We start from the raw sequence: 27199 nt of genomic DNA, 5'->3' as shown, positions 1-27199 counted from the left end.
CTGGTTCAGTACTCCCGCTCCACATTATGACACAAAACATATTTTCTTGCGTTACTGCCAACTTTGTGTGCAGACATTTCCCTGTCCTCATATTACTTTCAACAGGATGCTAATTGTTCTAATTTTAATTAGGTAAATTAAATTGTTTATCTAATCTGTGGTTTCAGGTGGCCCTGGTCTGTGCTGCTTCACAACATCTCACTGTTCTGTTTCCAGCAAATTAGACACTAGTCAGTGAGCAGCTGACTCAGGAAATACTCCAGATCTCAGGCTAGAGTTTTCTTAGCAACATTTGTTGCCGTTTGAATATGGCAGCACTGTGTGAATCAACACAGAGATAGACTCACTATACAAGATGACAAGAGCTCAGTAAGATCTGCATAATCTGTTGAATGCAACATTATTCTGAGTGGATAAAACATCAAGCCCACACAGTCTGATGAATGCAAAGAGTTCTTGATCTGTTCTCCCCATGAGAGGCAAATAATTCTAAACAGTGTCACACAATGTGAAATGTTTGCTACTGAGGAAACAAAGGCTCTAAAGTTGTAGAAGAAAATAGTTCTAGTTCTGTTTAATAGTTTGGCAGTGAGCAACAATGTGGTGAAACATATATCTGTGCATCTGTTGACTTCCTGTCAACTCTATAGTAATGTTGCCTTCACCGCCAGCCTCGTCACTTTTCATGCTTTTTCTTCCTTTAGTTAATTTGTTTTTCAGCAGTTAGCTTCATACATATTAGTAACAGTATTTACCGTGTTTTTGTACATCTACAGCAGTGAATAATGAACTTCCCCTGAAGGGAAAAGTTTATCTCTGAATTGTTCCAAGTTTGCTAATTCATTACAAATTACAAACAAACAGAGTCATGACAAAAATCACATCCACTGATGAAATTATTTGAACATTTGTGAGGGGGAAATTGTTATACATTGCTTTTTTTAAAAATGTTTTACTGATAATCTCTGACATACAATGACTCAAAGAGACCTGTGCTAAGATTCAGAAGACCTAGACCCCAAAAAGTCTGGACCAGGACTGCTCCAGAGACAGAGGTGGAGCAGGGCAGACAGATAGCAGACAGATTTTTGATTCGTGGATGAGATGCAGGTGTGCAGGTTGCAGCAGGAGGATGATGATTGGAACCCAGACACACACACACACACACACACACACACACACAGCAACACAGAGAGAGACAAAGAGGGGACTGATGGGAAACACAAGGGAAAATGAGAGGATACCACAGCAACCTGTGTGACAACAAAGGAACATGTAACAGGAAACATGTAGTCCATTCCTCAGAGGATGGAGGATGGGGAATAGCTTTTGAGAGAGAGACAGAGATAGAGACAAGGAAGACATGAGAGGACAGAGAGATGTCACCTGAATGGCTTTAAAAACAAAGAACAGTGAGAAGTGAGAGACAGACGAGGACAAAACAGATGTAGCATATTTAAAAGTGGTTGAGTAGCAGAGCACGGGGATCCCCTCCAGATCAGAATATTCTACATTGAATGACCGTTTGTACAAACATGGTTTACCAAGTTATTCAATAAAACACTGAAAATGGCAACTCTGCCCTTAGTGAAAATGTAAGGATTTCTGAGTAAGCAAATTGGAAACAAGCACTCATTGATATTTAGCAGTACCTCCAAATCAGCAACCTGTATTCTTTGAAGACGTGTCAACACTGACTCAGCTTTCTGAGACTAATGGTGTTAAAATACCCCGTGCTGGACCATGAGAGGTCAGACCTACAGTGGTACAAAGAAGTTCTCCCTCTGTAGAGGAAGGACGCGATGAAGCTCCTTTGGTGACACGTTCTGCATATATAGTATAACAATCTGCACACTCACAGTCATGCCTCAGAGACGAGTTAACCAGGTTGGTGGAGGGGATCAAAATAATCTCTGGGGCAGCTTAACAAGGAAAAGAATGGAGCAAAATAATACTAAAATATGGATATAATGATAGGCAGAGTACCATCTTCTGGAAGGTGAGATGTGACAAAACATTGATGTACTTCTGTATGATTCCATTTTGCATCAGGCAGTGCATTTATTGTTGATATAAAGTATGTTGAGGCATCATTTGATCACACACCCCAGCAGTCAAAACCATGGGAGTGTCAGCTTTAGTCTCTGGACACGGCTGTAAAACCTTATCCTGTGCTAATGGACATCTGGAGGTCAGGGGTAATTACCACTGGTCCCCACATAATGCATTAGACGAGTATTAGGGACCTCATGTGATTTCGAAATCACCCCCTCATGTCTCTGTTTCGCGCAGCGCATTTGCGCGGGATGACTGAAGACTGTATTTTACTCTAATTTCCTGACATTATCCTCCGGTTGGCGTGTTAATGAAGCTACCGCTGCTGTGCCACATGCTCACACATCACTCTCAATTTAAAGACGCGCTTATTGTCTCTGCTGCTGTGCGATGCTGCAGTTGGAGGATCTGTCACACAGCCAGCTGTGGACAGCAAACAGAGCATCGGGGCCCATGTTTCACCCAGACTCGTTCACTGACACCTGAACGACACCGTTTCCAGATTCATACGTTCATTCAGAGCTCCCTGAGTCACATTAAGAGCTGTGTTTTGATTGACATTTCAGTAGACTATGTTCTAGATGTGATGCTGTGGAAAATTTAAAGAAGCCAAATACATGAAAGCTGGTTTGTGATAATGTAGAGCTCTGTGTGTGCACGCCTGTGCACAGCACACATGATGACTAAAACCACACGATTTGTGGCATTTGCACTCAGCAGTTTTCATTATGGTCCAATATCTGCACTGAAAGGTGGAGAAGAGCCTGAAACACTGGAGACAGCTGCAGAAAGCGCAGAGCTCACTGTAAAAATAACTTTACTGATCTTATAATACATCCATGACCTGTATGTGTCTTATTATGCGCAGCACCACGTATCTCCCCTTCCCCCCCCAGCCACTCCACGATCAGTTCTGCTGTGGTACATTAAAATACCAGCGACTAATATTATCACATGACCTCTGTGTTTACAGTGGAATTCATACATTTATATATTGTGTGATCAAGAGCCTGGAGACTAAATCCAAACTCCTGCAACATTTGGTCCAAATCCCATCAGCCTTCAGAGGAAAACACCAGAGATTCTTGAGTTGAATGCAGATGAGCTTTATTCTCTTCACAGACAAACAAAACTTGAGTCTCCCATGGATAGACTGAGTTTTTTCTTTAAAACTTCCAGTTGTATACCCACACGGGTTGCAGATGTCCATGCCCATGTTGCCATCCATTCCCACTTCTTATCCATTATGGTGTCAAACTCTGCCAGGCAACTGACGCTGCACCTGGTGACTATTGTCTAATGGTGTCTAATCATCTCTTCCTTATGTGGTAACTGTTATATCTGCCAGCAGTTTCTAATGGTGTCTGGTCCGGGCATGCCTGGACACCATCAGAGCTCACCGGGCTTTGCTGTATTTTGATTTATTTATTTATTTTTAAACCTTTAAAATGTTTCAACAATCGTGAAATAATCATTTCCATTTTCATGTGCATTAAATCTTCATTTAAGCTGTACACATTTCACACACTTCACAATCACATCATGATTAACTTTTTTTACCCATTCAATCATCACGCATTGTCATAAAGAAGTTTGATTATCATATTCCTTAACTCATTGGTGCTCACACACTTTAAATGATGCTGGACTGGTGCGTAACACAGCTTAATAATGTTTGTGTCTTTTACATGTCAGTCAAACTAAACTAATCTTGCTCTGTACTAATGCACTCAATTTGATACTACATATACCTTACAAATCACAGACACGTCTGAGTCACACTGGATTAAGATCACAGACATCCTCCAGTGATCCGAAATGTCTTCTCCTCTCTTGGACTTATGACTTATGTTTTCCTGCAGCCATTGATTTAGCGAGTGTGCTCTCCGGAGAGTGTGAATGCCGCAGGAAGACGGCGGCGTGGTTGGAATGTAGGTGCATCGGACAAGCAGCGCCCTCGTCAATTTTATTGATTCAGAAGTTATGCTTAGCGGTGCTGTAAAGGGTTGAGTGAGACACTTCAGTACTGGAAGACGAATGTGAGATATTCATATCCTCGGTTTGAAGCTTTTCATCTTCCAGTAAAATGCGCTATATTAGTCTATTAGTGAATATGTATTTTAGGTTTTAATATTGCTGTAATTTCATGCTCTGTTTACTTCCTCATTGAGCCACCCTTCCCTTTTAATGATTAACCTGCCTCGCTTAAATTGCTGTAAAACAAAGAGCCATACTAATACATACTAATTTTGCTCTGTGCTTGTCAGAGATGCAACGGCAGAGATCTGGAATTAAAAAGAGCTGAGGACAGAGAGATAAACAGAGAGCTGGAAGCTTGTTGAGTGGCAGAGCACGAGGGCTGTTTGAGTATGAACCCAGATGCTACTTGGATGGCTCAAAAACAATATTACTACTAATACAGACTGATGTTATGCTGTGGTTGTTTCTTGTTTGTCAGTGATGCAGGAAGAGAAAAAGACAGAAAGAACGTTTATTTTATTTTATTTTTTATTTTTTTAAGACATTGTAGCAACCGAGAATGTAATAAAGTCCAATAATGTAATAGCTGCCAATTATGTAATAATTTTGGCCATTTTAAATATAATAAAGCCAATAATGCAATAACATGCCAATAACGTATTAAGTTATATATGTCATTGGCTGGTTATTACGTTATTGGTGTAGCATTAAAAAATCGTTATCCAATAATGTAATAATACATAACAGGACTGCATTTCTTGGAAATAAAAGATAATTTTGCAGTTTTTGTGCAGTTTGCTCATCAAAAATAGATAAAGTGGATGGTATAGTCATTCATCAAGGGTACATACTCTGCAACACTCTCTCCCCTTAATTATGATTGTAAGAGACAATTTAGGAATTATTTGTTCTGCAAAATCTTTATTTAGAATATTGTTTATTTGATTAGATATGTAAATTCATAATTTAATGCATAGTGGAATATTATTTCATTCATCACTGTGAAGTGTATATGATAGTTAGATCACTACATGTTTGCTCAGTGTTAGATAAAAAAGACTAATCAGTCTAGTTATTACTAAGTTATTACATTATTTGCATGTTATTACATTATTGGCTTTATTACATTTAAAATGGCCAAAATTATTATGTTTTCGGCAGGTATTACATTATTGGACGTTATTACATTATCGGTTGCTACAGACCTTTATTAGTGAGTTTACCACAAACTGGGGGACAACAGTCTGTGAAAGATAAGGAGGAAGGGGGAGGAAATGGAAGAACAAATGAAAAGACCTGAGTTTGAATCCAGCCATGGTCTTGATTTCCTCAGTGTCAAGACCGGTCTTTTAAGGTCCCGATCACAGAGTCGGCCGCATATTTACTCAGTCTTGTCTTGGTCTCAAAGAAGAATCAGCCTCTTATTTCAAGAACGTTCAAGACCACAACTGTGAAAATATCACTAAATTGCCTGTGCATTGTCTGACACCTTTAGATAAGAGAAGCGGATGAGGGGCCTCCTGAGAGCAAACCAAGCTGACACCACTGTAAAAAAAAATAAAAAATAGAGCCAGAAAGCACACACAGTACCTGGAAGGTGAAATAATAGTGTCTAGGGTTGAGGGTGAGATGATAAACAGAGGTGATACGAGGGAACTCATAGCTAAGCTCTGCAAAAGCAGTATGCACAGGGGATAAAGGAGGATGCACGGTGAGATGAAGGCAGTTGTTCCATGCATCACCTCCGTGCAAGATAACGTAAAAAACAAAACTTTGGCAACAACAGCGAAACATCAAGCAAGTGCAACAACAGTAGACATAGCAGCCAGCTAATGTTACTGACTAGTCCAACAGCAGTCAGCCCAGCTCTGCGTCTGTCTTTCAGCCTTTTATTTCACCAAGCTCTCACCAACCACTAAAAGTCAGTCCCACATTTACTCTTGTCTGGCGGCTTCTTGCTCGCTCACTCTCTCCTTTTCTCTTCCCCGGTCGTCCTCTTTAGTCTCTTTGCATCTGCCTCCGCTAAGAAAAAGATCGGCTTCTCCAGTCTTCGTGTCAGAGGGACCTTGGGCAAGATACTGAACCAAATTGCTCCCGCAGGCTGTGCCAACAGTGTATGAGTGTGTGTGAATATGATGCACTTTGCATGGCAGCCTCTGCCATCAGTGTGTGAATGAATGTGATGTACCTTGAGTGGATGCTAGACTAGAAGGGAACTTTATAACTACACTCCAATTATCATTGCCTGATATGGTTCAGATGCCTCCACCAACATGCCTGTGGTACAAACACTAACACTCCCCTGCTCCTCTGAGCTCACAGTCCAGGCAGCCAGACTAACAAACTGAGCTAACATTAGCTAACAGCAGCTACATGTCACAGCAGTTTACTTCACTGTCCATCAGGAAACTCTGTAAATCACAGAGAGTTAAGGCAGAGCAGCCAGAGGACATCAGAGGGAAAACCAAAAAACATTTTGCATAAAATATGATCCAGGGTCACCAAAATCAGTGAAATACTTGGTGGTGTGTGACTTAGTGCCATATTTTATTGTAGGATTTCCAAAACACTGTGACTACTACTAGTTAACTAAGCCTATCTTAACAAGCTAGCTGTCACCTAGCAGCTAGCTAAAATACTGATAGATAATAAAGCTAAAATAAAGCTTGTACCATATTTATCTATATCTATCAGTATACAGTCGTCCCTCGCTATAACGCAGTTCACTTTTCGTGGGCTCGCTGTTTCGCAGATTTTTTTTTTGTGTAATTTTGCATGCTTTTTTTTACAGTGTACTGTACCGTATGAATGTGCATTGTGTTCTGCGTCCTAAATTGGCTAAGGGAGAACCGCACATGTGTTCTGCGTCCTGATTAACTAAGGGAGTACTGTACAAGATGCGTGTAAAAAGGTGTATAAAAGTGTGTGGTTAGGGGTTTTACGGCCTTAAAACATGTATAATAATTGTAACACTTACTTCGTGGATTTCGTTTATTGCAGGTTATTTTTAGAACGTATCGCCCACGATAAACGAGGGACCACTGTACACTAATTATGAGTTACCTTTCTTTGTCGACGCCTGTACAAACCTTTGTGTCTTTTTTTCTGCAGACCTTAGCTTCATCTTCAACAGCAGTACTTGAGTAAATGTACTTAAATAACATTCCACCACTGCCATAGTACAGAATTATGTACCATGATGTTACGGCCGCCGGCGTTTCGCCTCGGCATATATGGGTGTCTGTTCCACTATAATAATGCAGGTGTGCAGTTGCCGGTTCCCGGTTGGCCCCGACTGGAGAAGGCGGGGTCAACATCGGCACGCGTCCGTGTTTAGATAGTGAGGTTTTTGTTCCTCGTTTGGTTTAACTTGTTCAGGAATAGTATAGGCTCTGTTTAGAGTTCTCTTTTTGTTATATTTGGTCGTTCTTTTAAACAGCACTCAGCGCCCTTTGTTCCTTTTTGCCTCACCTCCTTTTGTTAAGAACAATTTGAACTTTCATTTAATAAATACCTTTGTTTATTAACCACAACATCTTGGTTTTATGTTACTGCCTCATACCCCTATATCTGGTCATAACACCTGATCATCAGTGCCAATGTTTCTTTCATGCACCCGTTTTCCTGTAGACTGTAGCTTCATCTTTGACAGTAGGACCTGTTCATCTGGTTCTTCAAAGATGCAGCACACTCCGTGATTAATAATATGATTGATCATTTGGTTGGTTCATATTATTGAGATAGAATGATGGAGCTTGTCTTTTAATTGTAACTGAAAGACAGACTAACAATGGTTCCAAAGTTCTATTACACAGACTTTCATTTTCTCACATGTACCTGCAGCAATACATCATCATTGCAAACGAGTATATAAATATAGTGACTGTTGTTACCTGAAAGCCTTCTGTCCCCTCTGCACACATTAGGACAGCAGTGGCTTTTGTTAACTGAACAAATGGAAAGTAGAAAACCACAATAATCCATCTCCAGTTCATTGTTTAATAAATCTCTTCTCCGTGTATTTTTCTGTTCTCCCAAGGAGCAGGAGGCTGGTCTCCCATAATGGCAGACCGGGAGCCCTGGCTCCAGGTGGACCTCAAGGACCAGATGGAGGTGACGGCTGTAGCCACACAGGGATGTGCTGCCAGCTCATACTGGGTAAACAGATACCTGCTGCTCTACAGTGACACAGGCCAGGTCTGGAAACAGTACAGACAGGAGGATGGAGGAGGGGTGAGTCTTTACAGTTTCATGTCTACTGTGACTGTACAGTCATTTTGGCTGTAATGTTGAAGCAACACTTTCCTTTGAGGTCCTCTTTCTGACTGAAGTCGGGGAGTGATGTGTGGCAGATGCTGTTTGACTTTATCTTGTGGTCTCAGTTGGAATTTGAGCTCTTCGCAGATAAGATCACACATGTAACCAAGATCTGGTCTGGGTCTCTCGTCGGGCTAGATTCGAATTTTATTCACTCTAATCAGGACTAGCAGGGACTCCGGTCTGTTTGTCTATATCTCTAATATCTGAGCAGATCCAAGAGCTCTGATCACATGACGTCATCATCATGACAGAAGAAAAATGTGTTTTTGACAGAAGGAGCGTCAACTGTGAACTTCAATTCCACACATTTCCACTTCCGGGGAAGCCCTTTAGATGGAATCCTTGATATCCCCATTGGATGGCCCTGGAAGTAAAGCTTGGTTTATAGTTACATGTGTTGGAATTGTGGTTCACCATCTGATTTGACAGATGTTTAAGATAGTGTAAACTCTATCATACTTAAATTCTTCACAATTTACATTAATTTACTTCATTCAACTGGACTAACATTAAGGAATGTTTATTTTGCTTTGCATCCTTGCTGAATATAGACCACCACCGCTGTGCAATCATCATATTTCCATTGTGATTGTGAAGTCTTTTAATGTAATTCCTTGATTTTTCACATGTGGACAGAAGAAAAAAAAAACAAGCAAAAAAAATTATTGACTGTATGAAATTCTGGCAATTTGGCCAAGATTTGTTCCTGCATGATAAATCGTTTCTTTGAATTGGACATGTTTTATTGCTAAAGTGTCCACCTGCTGTAATTTAACGTTACAGTGAGTCTAAAGAACCTCTTTATGATCTTTTGTGCCGGCCCCAGTTACTGTACACCTGAAGTGTTTAACAAAATAGTTCAGTCATGAACAAAAGGCCCACAAAGTCACGGTCACAGCAGGAGAAGGTAAAAACAGGTTGATGCCAGGTTGTGTGGGTTTTTGACTAATCAGTCCTGTTAGGACCCTGCTGGCCTGTCATAGTGGTGCAGTGGAATTTTCTGTCGTGTTAAAATTGAACGAGCAGGGAGATTGTGAGGGTGAATCCCACATCACTGCTGCATGTTGTTCTGAATTATTTATCTCCCTCCACACCTGTTTAAAATGTATTATCTACAAATAGAAAACTACTTTTAGAGGGACCAAAGCGGAATCCTGACCAGTAACTGTACTCTCAATGTGGTGCATACTGTATGATGGGCTGTACACCCAGTGATTTCTCCAAAATGAAGTTAAAATAATACAATCATTGACATTAGATAAGTACCACCTTTTCATCAGGGCTTAACTGTGTGTTCCTCAGCGTTCATCAGAAAACCAATTTCCTGCACAGCAGCGCACACTTAGTGAAACTAAATTGATTACTGAAATGTGTAAAACTGCCTTTACATCATTTTAATTATTACACCATTACATTTGGCATATTTAGTATCAATTACTACAAAATTTTGATTTCCAAGTCACGTCTGACAGTTACAGCTGATGATGTTTCAGCTTTGTGTTTGGACCCAAAATGCAGAGACAGAGTCTGGTACAGTTTGAAGGAGTTTATTGTGAGAATTTGCACAAAAGGAAGGAGGTAGTGGCTAAAAGCTGCCTGGCAGAGGATTGAATGGAGAACACTGGCTGAAGAAAGCAAGGCATATTAGAGAACTGCAAAAAGGAAAAACTCAATGTCACAATGTCAAAAGCACTAAGTTGCAGTCAAAAGCACACTGGAACACTCGAGAGTAACACTAGAAGCTCACAAAATACAATGGATTACAGCATGTTACTGACCACAACCAGATAACCTGGCACGGGAGTGGTGTCCTGACTAGGCGGCAACATCTGTGGCTGGTAAATAAAGCCAATGCAGACATGCCAAAAGCTGCAGTTCCTCAAACGTCCACTTGAGGCTGGCTCCAGAAGTGAGTCAGTCTCCATAAGTCCCCATGTTGAAATGTCCAACTTCACAGCAGAAATAAACATGTTTACAGCCTGGTACAAAAAACAGTTTTGGTCTCTGTAGCTAATTTCCCCGTTCATGACAACTGTACTGAGGGTGAATTTATATACAACTCACCTGTTCAAATGATATTAAGACTTAAAGTTATGCAGAACTAACAGCGTGGCCACTGATGGCATAGGTGGCTTGTTTGTGCACCCAGTGTCATTTGGCCTGCCTCAGGTCAGCTGATGGTCTTTGCCAATTTTTAGATTAACTGGCAGGGGGAAGAGGTGGGCTGAGCTGCATACTTTGAGGATGTCACGGCTATTGTGATGTCACGCATACGCTGTCCATTCTTTGTTCTGTCAGTGGTTGTGACTCCTGTCGCAGCACATTGGCCTCGTTGTGTTCTGGGTGAAAGATGAACATTTATCCAAAAGGAAGCATCTTCTGTTTAAAACCCTATGTAGACAACAGAGCTTTTGATCACCGTGATCACCACATATTAAAATGCCCAGCTACATCATCATGTAACTGGTAGTAGCTAAATGCATGCTGGGATATAGATACAATCCAGACGCACACAAGTCACCTCTCAAAGTCTCCTCTACAGAGCAGGTGGTGCAAAAAAATGCTTCCAGACATTTGAAGCGCCCTTGGCTAAATCTGAACATTGTGATGAAGATGATTCACAAGCACAGAGAAGAACACAGTCTTTATCTTCTTTAAGTCGTGACTGACTTGTTGGAAGTGTGATGATAAAACGGCTCACAGCTACTTTGACAATGTGTCTCTGCTCTCATCGTGCAGACTGAGAGAGAAAGCGAGGCTAACAAACAGTCCCAGACAAGACCTGCAGTGTGTCTGACTCAGTGAGGCACACAGACGTCTCACTTCATTCACACATTAAGATACTTTTATAGCAGCCAACAATTCAGGACAAGCCTAAGTCCTTGGAAAAATGTAAAAACCATCAAACTGGCTCAACTGATGTGTATTAAACGCAGTCTCCCCTCACCAAATGGCTTATTTCTTGTGAATTAAAAAGATGGAGGGTCCAATTTTAATTATGCAAGTGCAGCGACCGTTGCAGAGTGGTAGGACGTGGGCGCAACGACATCTCCGTCTGCTATTTTGGTTCATGTATGTGCAACAGCAAAGTGCTCATAAGAGTGTGATCAGTGATCAGAGAGATCAGTTAATTAATAAATACACTCCCAACCAATCTTAGAACCCCATTTTTAATTGAAAATAACACAAATACAACTTGTCAAATGCTGACACGGAAATTTGAATGAGTTTGTAAAATGATTTGCCAGTTGTTGGCAGCAACTTTCAAAAGAAAGTTGGACAGGGTCATGTTTTCCGCTCTGTTCATCAGCTCTTTTCTTAACACTCGACACATGAGGCGTCTGTGAACTGAGGAGACTGCTGTATTCTTTAAACTGGAATGTTTCCACATTCTTACTTGACGTAGGATTTCAGTTGTTAAACGGTTCAATGTCTTCTTTGTCATATTTTGTTTCATAATGTGGCAAACATTTTACAATAGGTGACATGTCTAAACTGCAGGCAGATCAGTTTAGCACTCGGACTCTTTGATGACAGAGCCATGCTGTGAATCTGTGCAGAATGTGGTTTGACACTGTCTTGCTGAAATAAGCAAGACCCTGAAATAGACGTATGTTGCTCCAAAACCTGTATATACTGTATATTGTTCAGTATTAATGAAGCCTTGACAAATGTGCGGGTCACCCATCATGCCATGTACATTAAAGCACCCCCATACCATCGCAGATGCTGTCTTTTGAACGATTGTTCTTCTCTTTCGCCCAGAGGATAAGGTGTTCATGATTTCCAAACAGAATTTCAAATGCTCATCAGACCACAAGATGTGGAAAACCGTGGTTCCAACATTTGATACGTTGTTTTGTCTGTTTTCAGTGAAATATGGCATTTCAACATTTTGTAGATCATCACATTTAGTTTTTATTTACATTTCACACAGCGTTCCAGCTTTTATGGAAATGGAGCTGTGCTAATATATAAAGATGATAACAATAAACCATAAAAAATCCAACGCACCCTGTTTTAATTCCTTTGTATTTCATGTTGTAAATGGTTTACATCATATCATAAAATGTGATAATCATGAGCCTCCTGTCTGAACAACAGAATGCAGAGTTATGACGGAGAAGTGTGGCGTAAGTGGAGGTGTGTGGGGTTATTTTGCAGCAGCCCAGTCATTTTGGTTAAATGAAGGTGAACACAGGCTGTGGGTAATGGCACTGTGTGCTCATATCAACACGTGTGTCCTGCTGGCTGCAGGGATTGAATGAACTGAAGAGGTTTTTCACACAGTCTCACTCAGCTACTGTAAGAATCACTCTTATTGATTTATCAATAAATGCAGATCGATTTACTAATGCTCCTGCATTAACTATGTGAAATGTACATTTTTCATGATGATTCAAATGCAGAATGTTTGCAGGGTGTTTAATTCAGACAGTTTATTGACATCTTAATCACTGGAATCAGACATGGTTGTTTGTTTGTTTGTTTAGATCCGCATTAGCTACCGTATTAACAGTGACAGTAACAGTAGCTGTTCTTCCTGTGGTTCCCATTCATATTATTAACAATACTTCTATAACAGAAAACACAACATCCATACATTCATACCATACAACCACATTACACCAAGCCATCACAGATGATAGCTCAATATAATCATTTAATTTGAATCATAATTGAGTTAACAAATATTTTTGCCAGTCCACTATATCTCATATAAAAGTGGGATGCATAGCTCTTTACACCCATATCACATCTTCATGAATGGCCAAAAAATAAATCATAAATAAATAAATGAAACAAAACAAATTTAAAATACATTTTAAATAAATAAATAAATAAAACAAATCTCAAAGGTCCGGTATGTAAAATTTCGTGGCATTCAGTGGTGAAGTTGTAAAATGCAACCGATTGAGTACCCCTCACCTCACCCACTTGTTTCAAGGGTAAGCTCAGGGTTAGTCAACTACAGTGGCTGTGAAAGTCATGACGAACGCAAAAGCTCCAACGTAGAGTGAGTTTTTGGTTTGTCCGTTCTGAGCTTCTGTAGAAACATGGCAATTCAACATAGTGGACTCTCTCCTGATATAAAAAGATCATTATAAAGTTACATGAACATAACAATTCTTATTGATGATGATGATGACAATTCTCAGATGATGATGCACTAATGAAAGCATAGTTATGAATATTATATTCCATTTCTGACTATAGATCTCCTTAAATGTTACATACTGGACCTTTAACATTCTGTTTAAACATGTTGATTACTTTCTTTTTATCAAAAAACATTATGAGACGTGTTGTATCTTACACATTTACCATAAATACCAACAACTCTCTTTATGTCGCCTCATTTGAATGAACCCCTGTTTGTTCCTCTCCTCCCACCTGTGCACTATGCACCAAAATACCACACAGACCCGCAAATCGAATTTCACGGTCAGGCAAATACAAAACTGTTATAGTGTCAGGATCACCCTGGGAACCATGATTGTCTGCACAAAACATGGGCGCAATTAATCATGTAGATGTTGAGTGAAAACTTAACCTTGCTAGAGGAAAAGTCAGACCAAAAAAGATATTTCATGGTGAACCACACTTCATGTTGGCACACATCACAGAGAGACTCATCCTCTGGAGACCATGCAACAGTTGCTGAGATATTTCTAGACCAACTTGGTGGACCGACCAACTGATTGACATCACCATCCTTTTAGCCAAACCTCAACTAATGCTAAAATGCAGCAGGATGAATGGCAGCTAATTAGTGAGTTGTATGTGATGAAGCAGACACTGAGTTGGCCGACCACAGCTTTCACCCAGACCTTTGGCTCATACTAATTGACGTCCATCTGGCATTTAAACAAGTGAAGTTCAGAGGTGGAAGGTCAGTGCCGATACCTGAGCTGAGGAGACTAATGAGAGAGCAGCAGCTGCTCATATGGCTGTTACCTCTCAGCAACCCTCCACCTGCCAAATTAGTCTCAACCTTTAGCTTAAAAAAAAAAAAATGTGCACGGTCTCTAGTTTGACAGCAGTGGTGTCAAATAATTGCCACTGCACAGAGGGAGTAAAATTAAGTAGTAAAAAATTTGGGACTATGTTTGTCAGCCACGTGATGTAATTACATTGTGAACCTTCACCAGAGCTGAACATGAAATAAGTGCAGTGTCTCAGCACTCCTGTTGATTTTCTGTAGAAGCGTGACTCAAAACAGCCAGTTTGGTGTGCAACAGCCTGAAGCTGGTATTACAAGCTATTATTTATGTAACTTGCATAAAGAATAAGGCGAATATTTAGTTAGATTTTTTACCCTCTAGACCCGAGAGCGCCCAAGAGCACCCGTTCTATATTTCACTATAGCACATGGCGGGAGGGCCCATCATTCCCAGAAACATCGAAAATAAAGCCCTGGGCTTTGTTTTGTAGATAGTTAGAACTGAAAATATACATCATTATGATCATTTTTTTTTACCATCAGTAAACAACAATCGCCAAAGAGTCAGCAGGGAGGACTGATATTCCTCATAAATTTGAAGATCTTTCCTCATATAAGTTGCCAGTGACACCAAAAACTTTCAACATAATAAATACTGCATAACTTTTTTTTTATATATATATAATTTTATATTGTTACGACCGTAAAAAATGCTGTTAAATATTACAGTGTTTTACTGTATAATTAACTGTCTCTAATATATAATACTACTTTATTCTTTAAATCCTCTTAAAATGCCCTTAAAATTCCTTTAAAAAGGATTTTGAAATGTATGTTTTATTGCATACAGGTAAACACAGTCATATGTTTTACGCTCATTACTGGCATAGTTTGGCAGCTTTTCACCATAAAATCTACAAACCAGTTCTTACTGCGTTACCCAATTCACAGTTCGGCAAAGAGTTAGCAGGATAGACTGACTGTGCTATGTGTTTTTTTTCTTCTTTTTAAGTATTTTGTGTTTTAAAAAACTACAAATGGTTCATATTTGGTATCAAATTAGTTGTGTTTTATAGAATAAATAAAACTTGTCAATTCTTTTCTGTTTTTGAGACAGTGAACTGCTGCAACACTGTTGGCTGTGGCTCACAGCTGGTTGTCCACTAATCAGAAAATCGGTGGTTCAATCCCCGGTTCGAACACCTCCAGTCTGCATGTCGAAGTGTCCTTGGGCAAGATACTGAACCCAAGAATGCTCCTGAAGGCTGTGCCATCGGTGTGTGAATGTGTATGAATGGTTAGATCCACAAACTGATGAGCAGTTGGCACCTTGCATGGTAGCCAATGCCATCAGTGTATGAATGTGGGTGAATGAGATATGTTACTGTCAAGCACTGAGTGGTCAGAAGACTAGAAAGGAGATATATATACGTACAGTCCATTTAACACTTAAGAATTCCACTGAGGTCTAAAGGTTCAAAGACTCAGTAATTTCCTAAAACTGTAGTTTTTTGCAAACGTTACTAAAACAGGAGGAAATAATTCATTTGTTAGGGACTATTTCCAGTAGTGGATTAATTCACATTTGATGCTCTAGTGAGTATTTGGGCCACCTGGATGGTGTATGTGGGATTGAGTGAAAGTAAACTATACTGTGTGTGTTCGTGGTAATGAGGGAACATGTCACCGGTGTGACGGTGTGGCTCATTGATGTGTTTTTAATAGTTTTTGGACAACAATGGCTCTGTGGCACAGGGGAAGAAGATAAATCAGGCTTTGATGTACACCAGTACTTGTTAGTGGGATATGCTCATTTTTGCTTTGGCCCTTAGTTTGAGATTTGATGACAGTATAAGAAAAATATAGAATATTTCCAGCCTTATTTTTTAATGTATTTAAGCACTTTTTACCTAAATTAGAGACTTGTAGAAGCATCCTGCTGTGCACAATATTTAGATCTCTGTACTCTAAGTCTGCCATAATCATCTGAAAACCACAGGCTGCATTAAAACAATCACAAATTTGAATCATTTGGTGCCTTTTTTTATATTGTGATAGTGTAAAATGAGATTTGAGAGACAGATAGAATAAAGGTCCCTGGTCGGACACTAACCAGAGATGCCACAACCTTGGCTGGCACCTCAAACCCCAAGCCATGAGCCATGAAAAGTGGGTAGACTTTTAATATATTCCACAAATTATTCTATTTTAAAGCAGCCTGTCCAGCGAAGCATAAATGCCCTGTCTTCCAAACATGTAAGAACACCGTTTTATATTTCTTTCACCCAAAAAATGGGCTAGTCGTATTCACACATTGTCACTTAACTTCTGCTGCTGCCCCAGATTTCCTTGAATATATTTTCAAATATAAAATAAATTTTTTAATGCGACCTGGCTAAATACTTGACTGTGGTTATTAACTGAAAGATGTACATCCCAGTATGGTCAACTAATCAACATTTTAAATTCAATTATTTCATTTACTGTAATCAGTAGTCAATGCATTGCTTTCCATCTTGCATTAGTCCAGAGTTATAACTTGATAAAGAGTTGAGATCATCATTGTCTTGTGTGTCTAAGAGGAGCTCCATCATGATTACATATTAACTGGACTCATCTCCACAGAGGCTGCTGCTGCTGGAAAGCTTGACTTTCATTTTGTGCAGGACTCAGTTAGTTTTTCTGAGCTGCAGCTTATGAACAGTGTTGCCCGTTGGCGTTTATCAAACATAATAAATAGTTGCATTGCACTCTCACTTTTATCAGGCACAAATTCACAGAACACAGCCCACACAGACAGAACAAAAGATGGACTGCAGAGCTAACATTAGCAAGACAGACAGAGACAGAGAGACGCACTGCAAGCAGCACATCAACATGAGGTTACTGCTATTTGCTGACATCAACACAAATACACCTGATTGCTGTTCTATTCATTCTGATTGTTTCTGTATTTCTGTTTCAAGAAACACTGACCTGCTTTGACACGAGAGGGTGTGAGCCCCTGTGTAATTTGCAGCAACCTACATAACTTGTGTAGTGAGCATAAAGGGCCTCCTCATGCCTGAACCTAATCAACCCAACCAACGAAAGGCAACTAGCCAATCTCAGAGGCAGAGTAGGGTGGGCCAAAACAAATTAGCCTTGTACCAAATCACTGAATGATGCACATCAGAGGGTATTCATGAGAAGTTATATGCAATGCGGACTGAAAGATAAGTAGGTGTTGTATTTTTAAAAAGTGTTTCGAAAGAGAAGTTTGGCATGCTTTTGTTATGTTTTGAAGAAACATATATCATTCAGACAAATTAAGAATAGTTTACTTTTTGGTACCAATATAGGTATTGTATTGTACTGTTTGACTGACAGTCAGCATTGAACCACAGCTGATTTATGGTGAACAAAGGTGTAGACTGACTCAAATAAAAACATTTTGCACAGGGGTGCTGTTGGTGTTTACGAGCATCACATGCACGAAAACCTGTACAGCCATCAAACCAGAGTTCCTTCCTCTCTGACCTCAGTCCAAGCAGCAGCTTCATCGTTTAGGAACAAAGACTGTCTGTTGAAACATTCTGTGCAAAGCTTCAAAAGGCTCAAGCAGACATGAAAACAACAGGATGGCACCATCTGATAATGACCTAATTATCTACAGGCAGGCGAGGAGAGTGGTGGAAATGACTTGTGTCTGCACACGGCCGGCTCTGAGGTGATGAAATGTGGACTCTGGTTGAGAAATATCCTGAGAACAATAGAAGTAATGACAGTCATATATATATCATATATCATATATAGGCTGAAAGATAGCTGAAGTCAACTCTTGAAAGCTGCTCCTCTCTGTAAAATATTTGCAGTCCACTCCATGTCGAGATAAATTAGCTAATGGAGCCAGTTGAAGGTCTTCCTCATAAGGGTACAGATGATCATCCTTATGTACACACATGTCATCATAAGCTTTGAGTGTGAAGAGCTCTTCTTATCCCTTTCCTTTTCTTTCTTTTAAAGGCCCAACCTGTTTCTTATAATCATGTCACAAGTTATAGATGGAGCAAACACTACCACCACCACAATCCACGCCTTCAGAGTACAATAGCCACTATTCCATGAATGTATTTTGATGCACAGCAAGAATCTCATTTGAGAAGTTTGATGGAAACAAACATCCTCAGTTTTATAAAGAACTTTATCTCATGAACCAATATAGGGATATTAGTAGTGGATAGAAACAAGCATTCGTTCATATATTATTTTGCCATATTCAAAATGTGGTTAAAATTTGTGATACATTTGGGTGGAAACAGCTACTGTTACGTATCCTTCATGCATCTCTTGGCCATCTTCAGTAGCTACTGTATTTTTGTTTGTAGTGTATAATGTTGATGTAGACACCAAGTGTAAACCTACCATGATTGGTTGGTTAATGGTTGGCAACCATTTTGAAGCCTCAACTTTGGCATAATGGGCGTTGTCATCTTGGTTTTGCAGAGCCAGAATTTTAGATAGTGGGACAAGAGTGTGATACTGGTGGGTGATTACTATTGGAGTTGGACTGCAATTGGTTTTAACTCTATTTTCAAGCATAGCAAATATGGCATCCTCCCTGGTTATATATATATATATATATTACAGCAAAGCAGTACACTTAATGTGTTTTTGAAAACATTTGACGTAGGCAATGCTTGATCTGCACTGCCTAGCTTCACAGTCATCTGAGTTTCAGTGTGCAGGAGGGACTCGCTGAGAATGACTTGTCAATCAAAATGTAACCTCGTCCTGAAGCATAGCCTCTTTTACCATCTATTTTACTCTAAATGGGACCATAATTACTAAATGATCATCATGCTGTATGGAAGAAGACGTGAAAGTAGTGACTGAGACCATAAACCCATGAGGAGTTTAGTATTAGAAGTAACACTACTTTCTCATTTCTCATTTTCTCTGATACAATCAGACTTTTCTGTTGCAGCCAAAGGCTCCATGTTGGCCATTAGAAAGAATGCAGATTTCTGTTGACTTCACTTTTCAGACCCATAAGCTCTGCCCACTAATTGGACTGTCAATGGTAGGCACTTGGTAGCCAAGACATTTGTAGACAGATGGCAGTGCTTGGATCAATTACAAACATTAAAAAAACATTAATAATAGATTTAGTTGTTAGTAATCTGTTGATTTGTGAGGCTGAATATTAAATAGATGACCAAAACAAAACAAAACAAAACTAAGTCAAGTAATTGAGAAGAATTTTAATATTACTGAGTCTCAACAATCTTTATTTAGTTTTCAGTTTTTCAGTTGAACTGGATAATCTTAATAGTTAGTAAATATTAAAAATGAAAGCAAATGCTAAATCTTATGTCAGTTTAAAAGATCATTCCTATCTGTTTACACCTTCTATTAGTGCCAGTCATTTCCTAAAGACTAATTACCATGGCAGGGTATAAGCAATTTGGGAGACTTTCAATGATGTTCTGGAGTATGTGGAACGTCCTATCCGATCGTAACAGGGGAAATATGCCCCTCTGGGAGGTTGTGATTCTTAATGATTCTCCTAGATTTATTTTTACAGCGTCTAGTATAGATGTCTTTTAGGCAGGGTAGAACACCACCTACTGTAAGTTCAGCCAAACGAGCCACTATTTTTAGGGTCTGGCAGTCCTGTTCCCCGAAGTTCTCTGTCAGGACGCTCTTGAAGGTACAGGAGTTAAAATTACTGATTAATGAGGGGAAACCTGGAATTAACTCAAGTGTTTGAGGTGAAACAGTCTGCCTTGCCTTTCTCACCACGGAGTCAGTACGCAGCGTCCAGGTCGGGCCTTCTGTGATGTGGACACCAAAGTACTTGATGCTGTCCACATAGTCCACCGAGGATCATCTAAATCAAATCAAATCAATGTTATTTGTATAGCCCAAAGTCACAAAATACATTTGCCTCAGAGGGCTTTACATCTCCTTAGCCTTGTGAATGTTCAGGAGGAGGTTGTGGTCTTGAGACTAGCGGGTTGGGTCCTCTACTTCCTTCAGATAGGCCTTTTCATTGTTTTCAGTGATCAGGCTTGCAGCTGTCAGCATCATCAGCAAACTTCATGATGGTGTTGGAGTCAAAAGTGGCCCCAGAGTCATGTGTGTACAGGGAGTAAAGCAGGGGACTGAAAACATTGCCCTGGGGTGCTCCGATGTTCAGGATGAGGGAGTAAGATGTAGGTCCACCCACCATCAACACCTGGGGTCTGCTTATCAGGAAATCTAAGATCCACATTCACAGTGAAGTGTTTAATCCCAAATCCTTGAGCTTTGTGATCAGCCTGGACTATGGTGTTATGCTGAACTGTAGTCAATGAACAGGAATCTAACATAGCTCCCAATCTTGTCTAGGTGGGATTTACAAATAAGTAAAACAGAAAGTGAACGAATAGTGACAAAGTAGACAAATAGTAGAACTATTCCAATGAAAGCAAATACTCAATCTTCATTCATTTTAATGAATCATTCCACTTGTTTTGCATGTTGAGGCCAAATAACTATTACCTATCTGTTCACACAAAAGATATATTACCTGTTAACTGTTCACCATAAACGTAATCATGGCAGCTAAAGCAGGATTAACATTTCAGAAAAGATTGTTGGACGTGATTTAAAAGTCATAACCAACCAAAGTCAATTACTACAAGCAGGAAATTACACGTTGTCTAATTCAATTAAACCTTTATTACTAAACTGTCCTTTCTGATCAGAGACTCAGACATCACAATGACATTATCAGAGATACTTTTTCGTAGTAAATAAGGGGGAAAATAGAGAAAGAAACAGACAACATCAAGACATCAGGGGTTGCTGACGAATTCAAGATGGTCCATACTGATTTGATTGTGGGTAAATGAACGTAGGTGCCTGCCTTCCTCATGCAACACTGACAAAGGAAAAGTGGCACGAGGGAGCTCATCACAGGAGAGGAAGACAAAAGAGTCTTAATGAGACCGCACGTCAGTCGATACCGGAATAGAAATAATGAAGTCACGGCAAAGGAAGGACTGTTTACTCGGATGACGACCGACTTCTGGTCCACTGGGAGACTATCTGTACCCTCAGGCCTTTAACCAGAGACTCTGCTTCCTCTGCGAGTCAGTACTGATAGGATGTGCTGCTGCAAGACTTTCCATGGGGGAAAAAACACAAACGATACGGCTCAGGGAGTCCTCAGCAGCGGGATCCATCTATGAAAATAAACAGTCTGAAGGGGGGTTGTGTATGATTGTTAATGACTCATGCTGATGTGTTTGGCATGAAATATTAGAATGACTCAGTTCACTTCATTAGATAAATAGATGGAAATACTGAACATGTGTTCCATGGGGCAGACAAGGTAAATGATGTCATACAACATGATAAACAAGTGAAAGGATACATTTGAAATTAGAATAAAGTAAAAATTATAATAGTATTGATAGTGAAATTCTGCTGTGAGGCGGTACAACATCGCTTTACTTATAACAATGCTAACATGCTGATGATGAGACAAAGTCTTCTTAGGTAGTGTAGACAAGTTTATTATACAATAAAACACATGGTCCTCAAACTATGGCAGAAGTACCAGATCATATAATCATATCATATAAAATATAAATATCATATAAAAAATAATTTAGAAACATTACAAGAATTTATGATGTACATTCATGCAGGTAGCACAGAGAGCAGATACATCCATAGTTCCATCCGAGCTAAAATGTGACGAGGAGATAGTAAGTGAAGGTAAAATAAATGGATCAAAAACTCTGCAATCGTGACTCCAAACGGAAACTATAAAGAAGAGAAGTGCAGATCAGGAGCACCACTTTTCCACTCAAGTAGCTCAGGTTATTGGAGTGGTTCCATTCAGGAAATTCTTCCTATTAGGAATAAACCTTCCTCCCGTGTGAACCGTCAAATCTGTCTATTGTTTTTTAACGACTGTTATATTGGTAGTACTTGGAAAGCCGAACATATTCTGAGGTGGACATGGTGTAAAGATTATACCACAGCATTATACAATCTCACTTGTCTGATCACCAACAAACTTTCAACACCAAACACACACTTCCTGACTTCCTCCTATATGCAGTACCTGTAAAAAAATACAACCACACACACACATCTGTTATGAAATGTTCTATCCTTAGGTTACACAAGGTCAAGTGTGCGCCTTGAGGTCCTCGGCAGTATTAGTTGTTTGGCTTTGGTTGAGAACAGTAGGTGCCAGTCTATCTCAACACTGTGGTGGCCAGGGTCGAAGAGACCTATTGCTGCCTTCCTAGACATAACTAAAAACATAGATAGCTTGTTGTTGACGTTCCAGTTGGCGTGAACAGACATCTGTGTCTCCAGACTAGAATGTCTTGACAATAACACCTGCATGGGTAAAGACATTCTCTTTGACTAATTCTGGGCGTGTAGTATTTGTGGTCTTATCTTGAGGTTTAAAGTTTATCCACCAGGACGTGAGTTTGACAGAATGTGAGACCGACTCAGGCACTTCTGATGTACTTTGAGAGTGTCTCTAATCCTCCTTAATCAAGCGTCAATAAATAATACAGCATAAGACATCAGAGGCTCCTGAACACTTTCTTCCTTCCTGACCTCACCATTGACCTTTGACTTCAGCAACTGCTCCACAACAACATCTAAATGTGGAGTGATGGGCAGCCACACAGAGCAGCGGCCTAAGAGCAGTACCCTGCTCAAGGGCACCTGGCAGTGCCCAGAAGGTGAACTGGTACCTCTCCAGCTGTCAGTCCACCTTCCATACTTCCATACTGGACTTGAATCAGCCACCCTCCGGTTCCCAAGCCAAATCCCTACAGACTATATGTAATATATCAGTCAATAAAATGTCTTATCACCATATTGCATGTGTGATTTTTTTTTACCTTTTGAGCAAATATATCTGTCAAACATGAGTTTTCAGTTAGCCAATTTTGTGTCACTATATTAATTATCAAATATATAATTTTTTATAACATTTTCTAATTTGCACTAAACACAAAGAACATTGTGACTGATGTTAGCTTTACTGATTTTTTGTTAAATTAAATTTCTGGTCATATTCTGAAATATCACCAGAGTTAGCAGGTCTCATCCCCTCTGCACCATAAATATCTGTATTAAATGTCAATGCAATTCATTCAGTAGTTGTTGAGATAAACTGGATTCATAGAGCGCTCTCTAAAAAAAAAAAATCCCATGCATTCCAACAGAAGAGAGAGAGAGAGAGACAGCAACAGTAACAGTATTTAACAGGTGTTCAAAGCCTCCTCTGCAGACAAGAATTACTGTGCGTGTGGAGGTGCTTAGCTTGCATCTCCTCCAAGATTCAGCCACTTAAGTGACTCGAGAGAGGGAAAGCGCTGAGCATAAATCACAATAACAGCCTCAGCAGTTACCTTGTCGGACTGTCGCCTTCATTAACTGTAGAGAAACAGCATCCTCGTGTATCTATGTCCTCTGAGAGAGATTCAGCCTCTGCTCTGCAGCCGTGGTCGGTCATTTATGCCGCTACTCGGCATGCCTACCCGTATGGCTTTGTGTTTTTTTCTACTGCTGAGGGAGAAACGCTGAATTATTGGCCTTGTTTGACTGTTGAACCATTCACAAAAGCCCAGAGCTATTCTCTCCCCAATCTATCTTTCTGATAGTTTCTAACACAAGTTGTTATTGAATTGGATTGTCACCTTTTCCCTGAAACAGCTGGCGATCAGTCACGTGTCTGTTTCCATCTATGTCAGTTTTTTTTGTTTTGTTTTTTTTCTGTTTAGGTCAATGTGGTGTTTTTTAAATCAGCCACATTATTGTGAGGGTGAACAGGTTCATTTCTGTTCGCTTACGCTGCAGAGTTTTTGCACCCTCCCACTTATTGCAGCGTGCCAGAGCAGAGGGAGAAAAACATTGTTGTCTTTTAGCACTGGTCGGGTCATTGACTCTTCACAAACAAACCAAAAGGTCATAAATATATAAAAAATAAATCATGTGGATACACCTCTCTGATGAACTTGCATATTTATTGCTACAATAGAATTTGAGAATATATTCAAGTTAATGTACTGTTACTGTAAAGAAATGATAAACTGAAAGAAAAATGATGCAATACGTTATTAGATAAAAATAAAAAGTAGTCAGTTAAAATTTAGGGGTAGCAGTAGCTTATTCCAGCATGGACCCTCAGTACAGTTGTCATGAATGGGAAAATAAACTATAGAGGCCAAAACAGTTTTTTGTACCAGGCTGTAAACATGTTTATTTCTGCTGTGAAGTTGGACATTTGAACATGGGGACTTATGGAGACTGACTCAGCCTCAAGTGGTCATTGGAGGAACTGCAGTTTTTGGCGTTCTGCATTGGCTTCACAGTCACAGTCATAGAGGTTGCTGCTTGATTTCAGGCCTGTATGTGTAAAAATTGAGCGATCAATAAAATAAATCTTTAGATTACAGAGTCCAATAACACGTGAGCCTGTTCATTTAGAATATGCACATACAAGGGAACGACAAGTGAAGAGAAACCTTAATTGATGGATATTCAGTTGAATCTTGCATGTTTCTGGAAGATTGGACTGCGAATGCACTTCATACAATTTGTATTTTTAATTTTATTCCTGTGTGATGTTTCCCTCAAAAGTAATCTGGACACAGATTATGAGGCATCACATCCCTGTCAGTCATTTAATTATCATTTAATTAGTGAACATGTGTTCAGTCACTGCCGAAGCTACAGCAGCAAATCATTAAAGAATTCTCTCTCGTCCCTTGCCTTTTGTTAGTGCAAAAACAGGCTCAGCAAAAATTATATAATATTGGCATCCCGTACATGTTTTACATTGTCCAGCAGAGTGTTTCTCCTTCATCTTTTACAGAAAGTCAGCTCAGTGCCAGGTGGCTGAAAGGCACCTCACTGGACATGGAGCCAAATCAGCAGCTTCTTCTGTGTGGCAGCTGCTGATTTTGTCTCTTTGTTTCAATTAATTTTCATGTGCATAGAACCTGATTTATTGTATAATAACTTATTTTAAAAAAGACACATACAGGTGCACAAAAAGGATTTATTGCAGTAAATTTAATCAGTACTTTTACAAACACTTTTAATTTTTTTTAATCAGCAGTTCATTTTGAGGTCTTTTTTAATATTTGCAATGAATTAAACTTACTTTTCGTTTGAGATTAAAACTTCAGCAACTCATCTCCATTTTGTCAAACAGTGCAGTATTAAAAAAAAAAAAAGATTAGTTCTTTAAAAAACAAATAGACCATATTATTATCATCATATTAATGAAGGCACCTGTGTAGGTCATGCTATATTTTACAATCTAACATTTTGCTAGATTAGGGTAGAAGGTTGAGCATGAGGATGCAATTTTTTTTGTTTAAATACACCTGATTTAAGATTATATTTTCAAGGAAGGAAATTATATTCAAGGACAAAATATTTTCAAAGAAGTATAGATTTTATATCTTACAGTACTTAAAATGTTAAAGAGTAAGCAGCAGGGCTGGAGAGAAGTCTAATTATAAAGGACTAAACGGACTAGGACTAAAGGACTTGTTTTTTTCACCCTGCTAATAATGCCATAAACAGTAATCAGTAATATAAGAATTTACATTTCATTATGTGCAGACAGAGATTATAGGTTCCATCTGGACTCATTGACAGAAGTAAAAAATGAGTGGAGGAACATTAGATTATTGGCCAGTTATCACATTATCGACTGTTACTATTTAAGAATGAAACATTATTACGTTGTTGGCTGCTACAAGGAAGGTAGGAAGGAAATTAAGAGCATGAACAAACACTGCGGGATTAATGAGAAGTTCCTAAAAGAGCTTCAGCTGAACCCGTTTAAGTAAAGCTCAAGGAAAAAGCAAAAGCAAGAGAGAAAATAATATGTAAAAATATGAATATTTTTTAACTATACAGAAAAAAATATATTCAAAAAACTACTAAAAAAAAGATTCTTACTCTGACTCTGAGTCCAGTTTCAGTGGCTTCCTTTCAACAAATAAATGTTGTTTAAATGCATTCAGGCTATAAAGAGCCGATAAAAAAAACACTCACCATGCTGCACACTATGAAACATGAACATATAATATCCAATATTAAAGGAATTATGTTCCATCAGTGTGAACACTCACATTGTGAGCGATAGTTATTCATGGGTGTTTGTCTGTGGAATTGGACAGAGCAAGAGCGTGACATTGAAGGTGATTTATGGTGCGTTCAAGTCCAATACATTACAGCCATTTCATGTACGAGTTTTATACACCGTCTAAAGCAGCTATAAACAATTCCCTTTTATAAGAAACAGCGAATAGCTTTTCGGAATCTGAGTGGGAACATTTTTTACTCCCCGAACAGCATTCCCATGTGTCCCCCTCCCATTTTCACCTCTGGTAACCATAGTAACCTGTACTGTATGTGTTACCACCTGATTGTGGGGATTTTCCCTGATCAGCCAGGAAATGTGTGAGCTTGTGTCCTCCAGGTCAGTTTCAATAAATCATAAATGAAATTCAATATTCCCCCGTTTCTGTCACTATTTATGATATACAAGGTCAAACTGTGGAATCAGCTAATGATAATAATCACATTTCTTTCTGAGCTCTCTGTTAGGATAAAAACATCAGGTTCAATAAAGAGGTGCATGATCTGCTGTCAGAGTTTGATTTCCCCACGTGTGTCCATATACACTGTTACTGTATCATTTTTACAGTAAATCACTGTAAAGAGACAGCTCGATACTGTGACCTAACAACAGTTTTACCATCATATTACTGTAATTTAACAGTATGCTGCTGTAGAATTAAAGTATAAACTGTAACAGAAATGCAAGTAGCCAGTAACATGCTGTAAATTTACACCTAAACACTGTAAAATATT

General features: G+C 39.3%; 1 protein-coding gene across 1 annotated transcript in view; it reads left to right on the top strand.

The window, feature by feature from the left end:
* LOC113748179 (contactin-associated protein-like 5) overlaps positions 1-27199 on the top strand; it is a 69773-nt gene that overhangs the window by 34535 nt on the left and 8039 nt on the right. The window contains exon 4 of the mRNA XM_027291151.1: positions 8075-8268. Within this exon, the coding sequence (XP_027146952.1) occupies positions 8075-8268 (194 nt within the window). The remainder of the gene's footprint in view (positions 1-8074; positions 8269-27199) is intronic.

This window comes from Larimichthys crocea, chromosome XVIII (genome assembly GCF_000972845.2).
Source record: "Larimichthys crocea isolate SSNF chromosome XVIII, L_crocea_2.0, whole genome shotgun sequence".
Lineage (NCBI taxonomy): Eukaryota > Metazoa > Chordata > Actinopteri > Sciaenidae > Larimichthys > Larimichthys crocea.
This window is presented reverse-complemented; position numbering and strand designations above follow the sequence as displayed.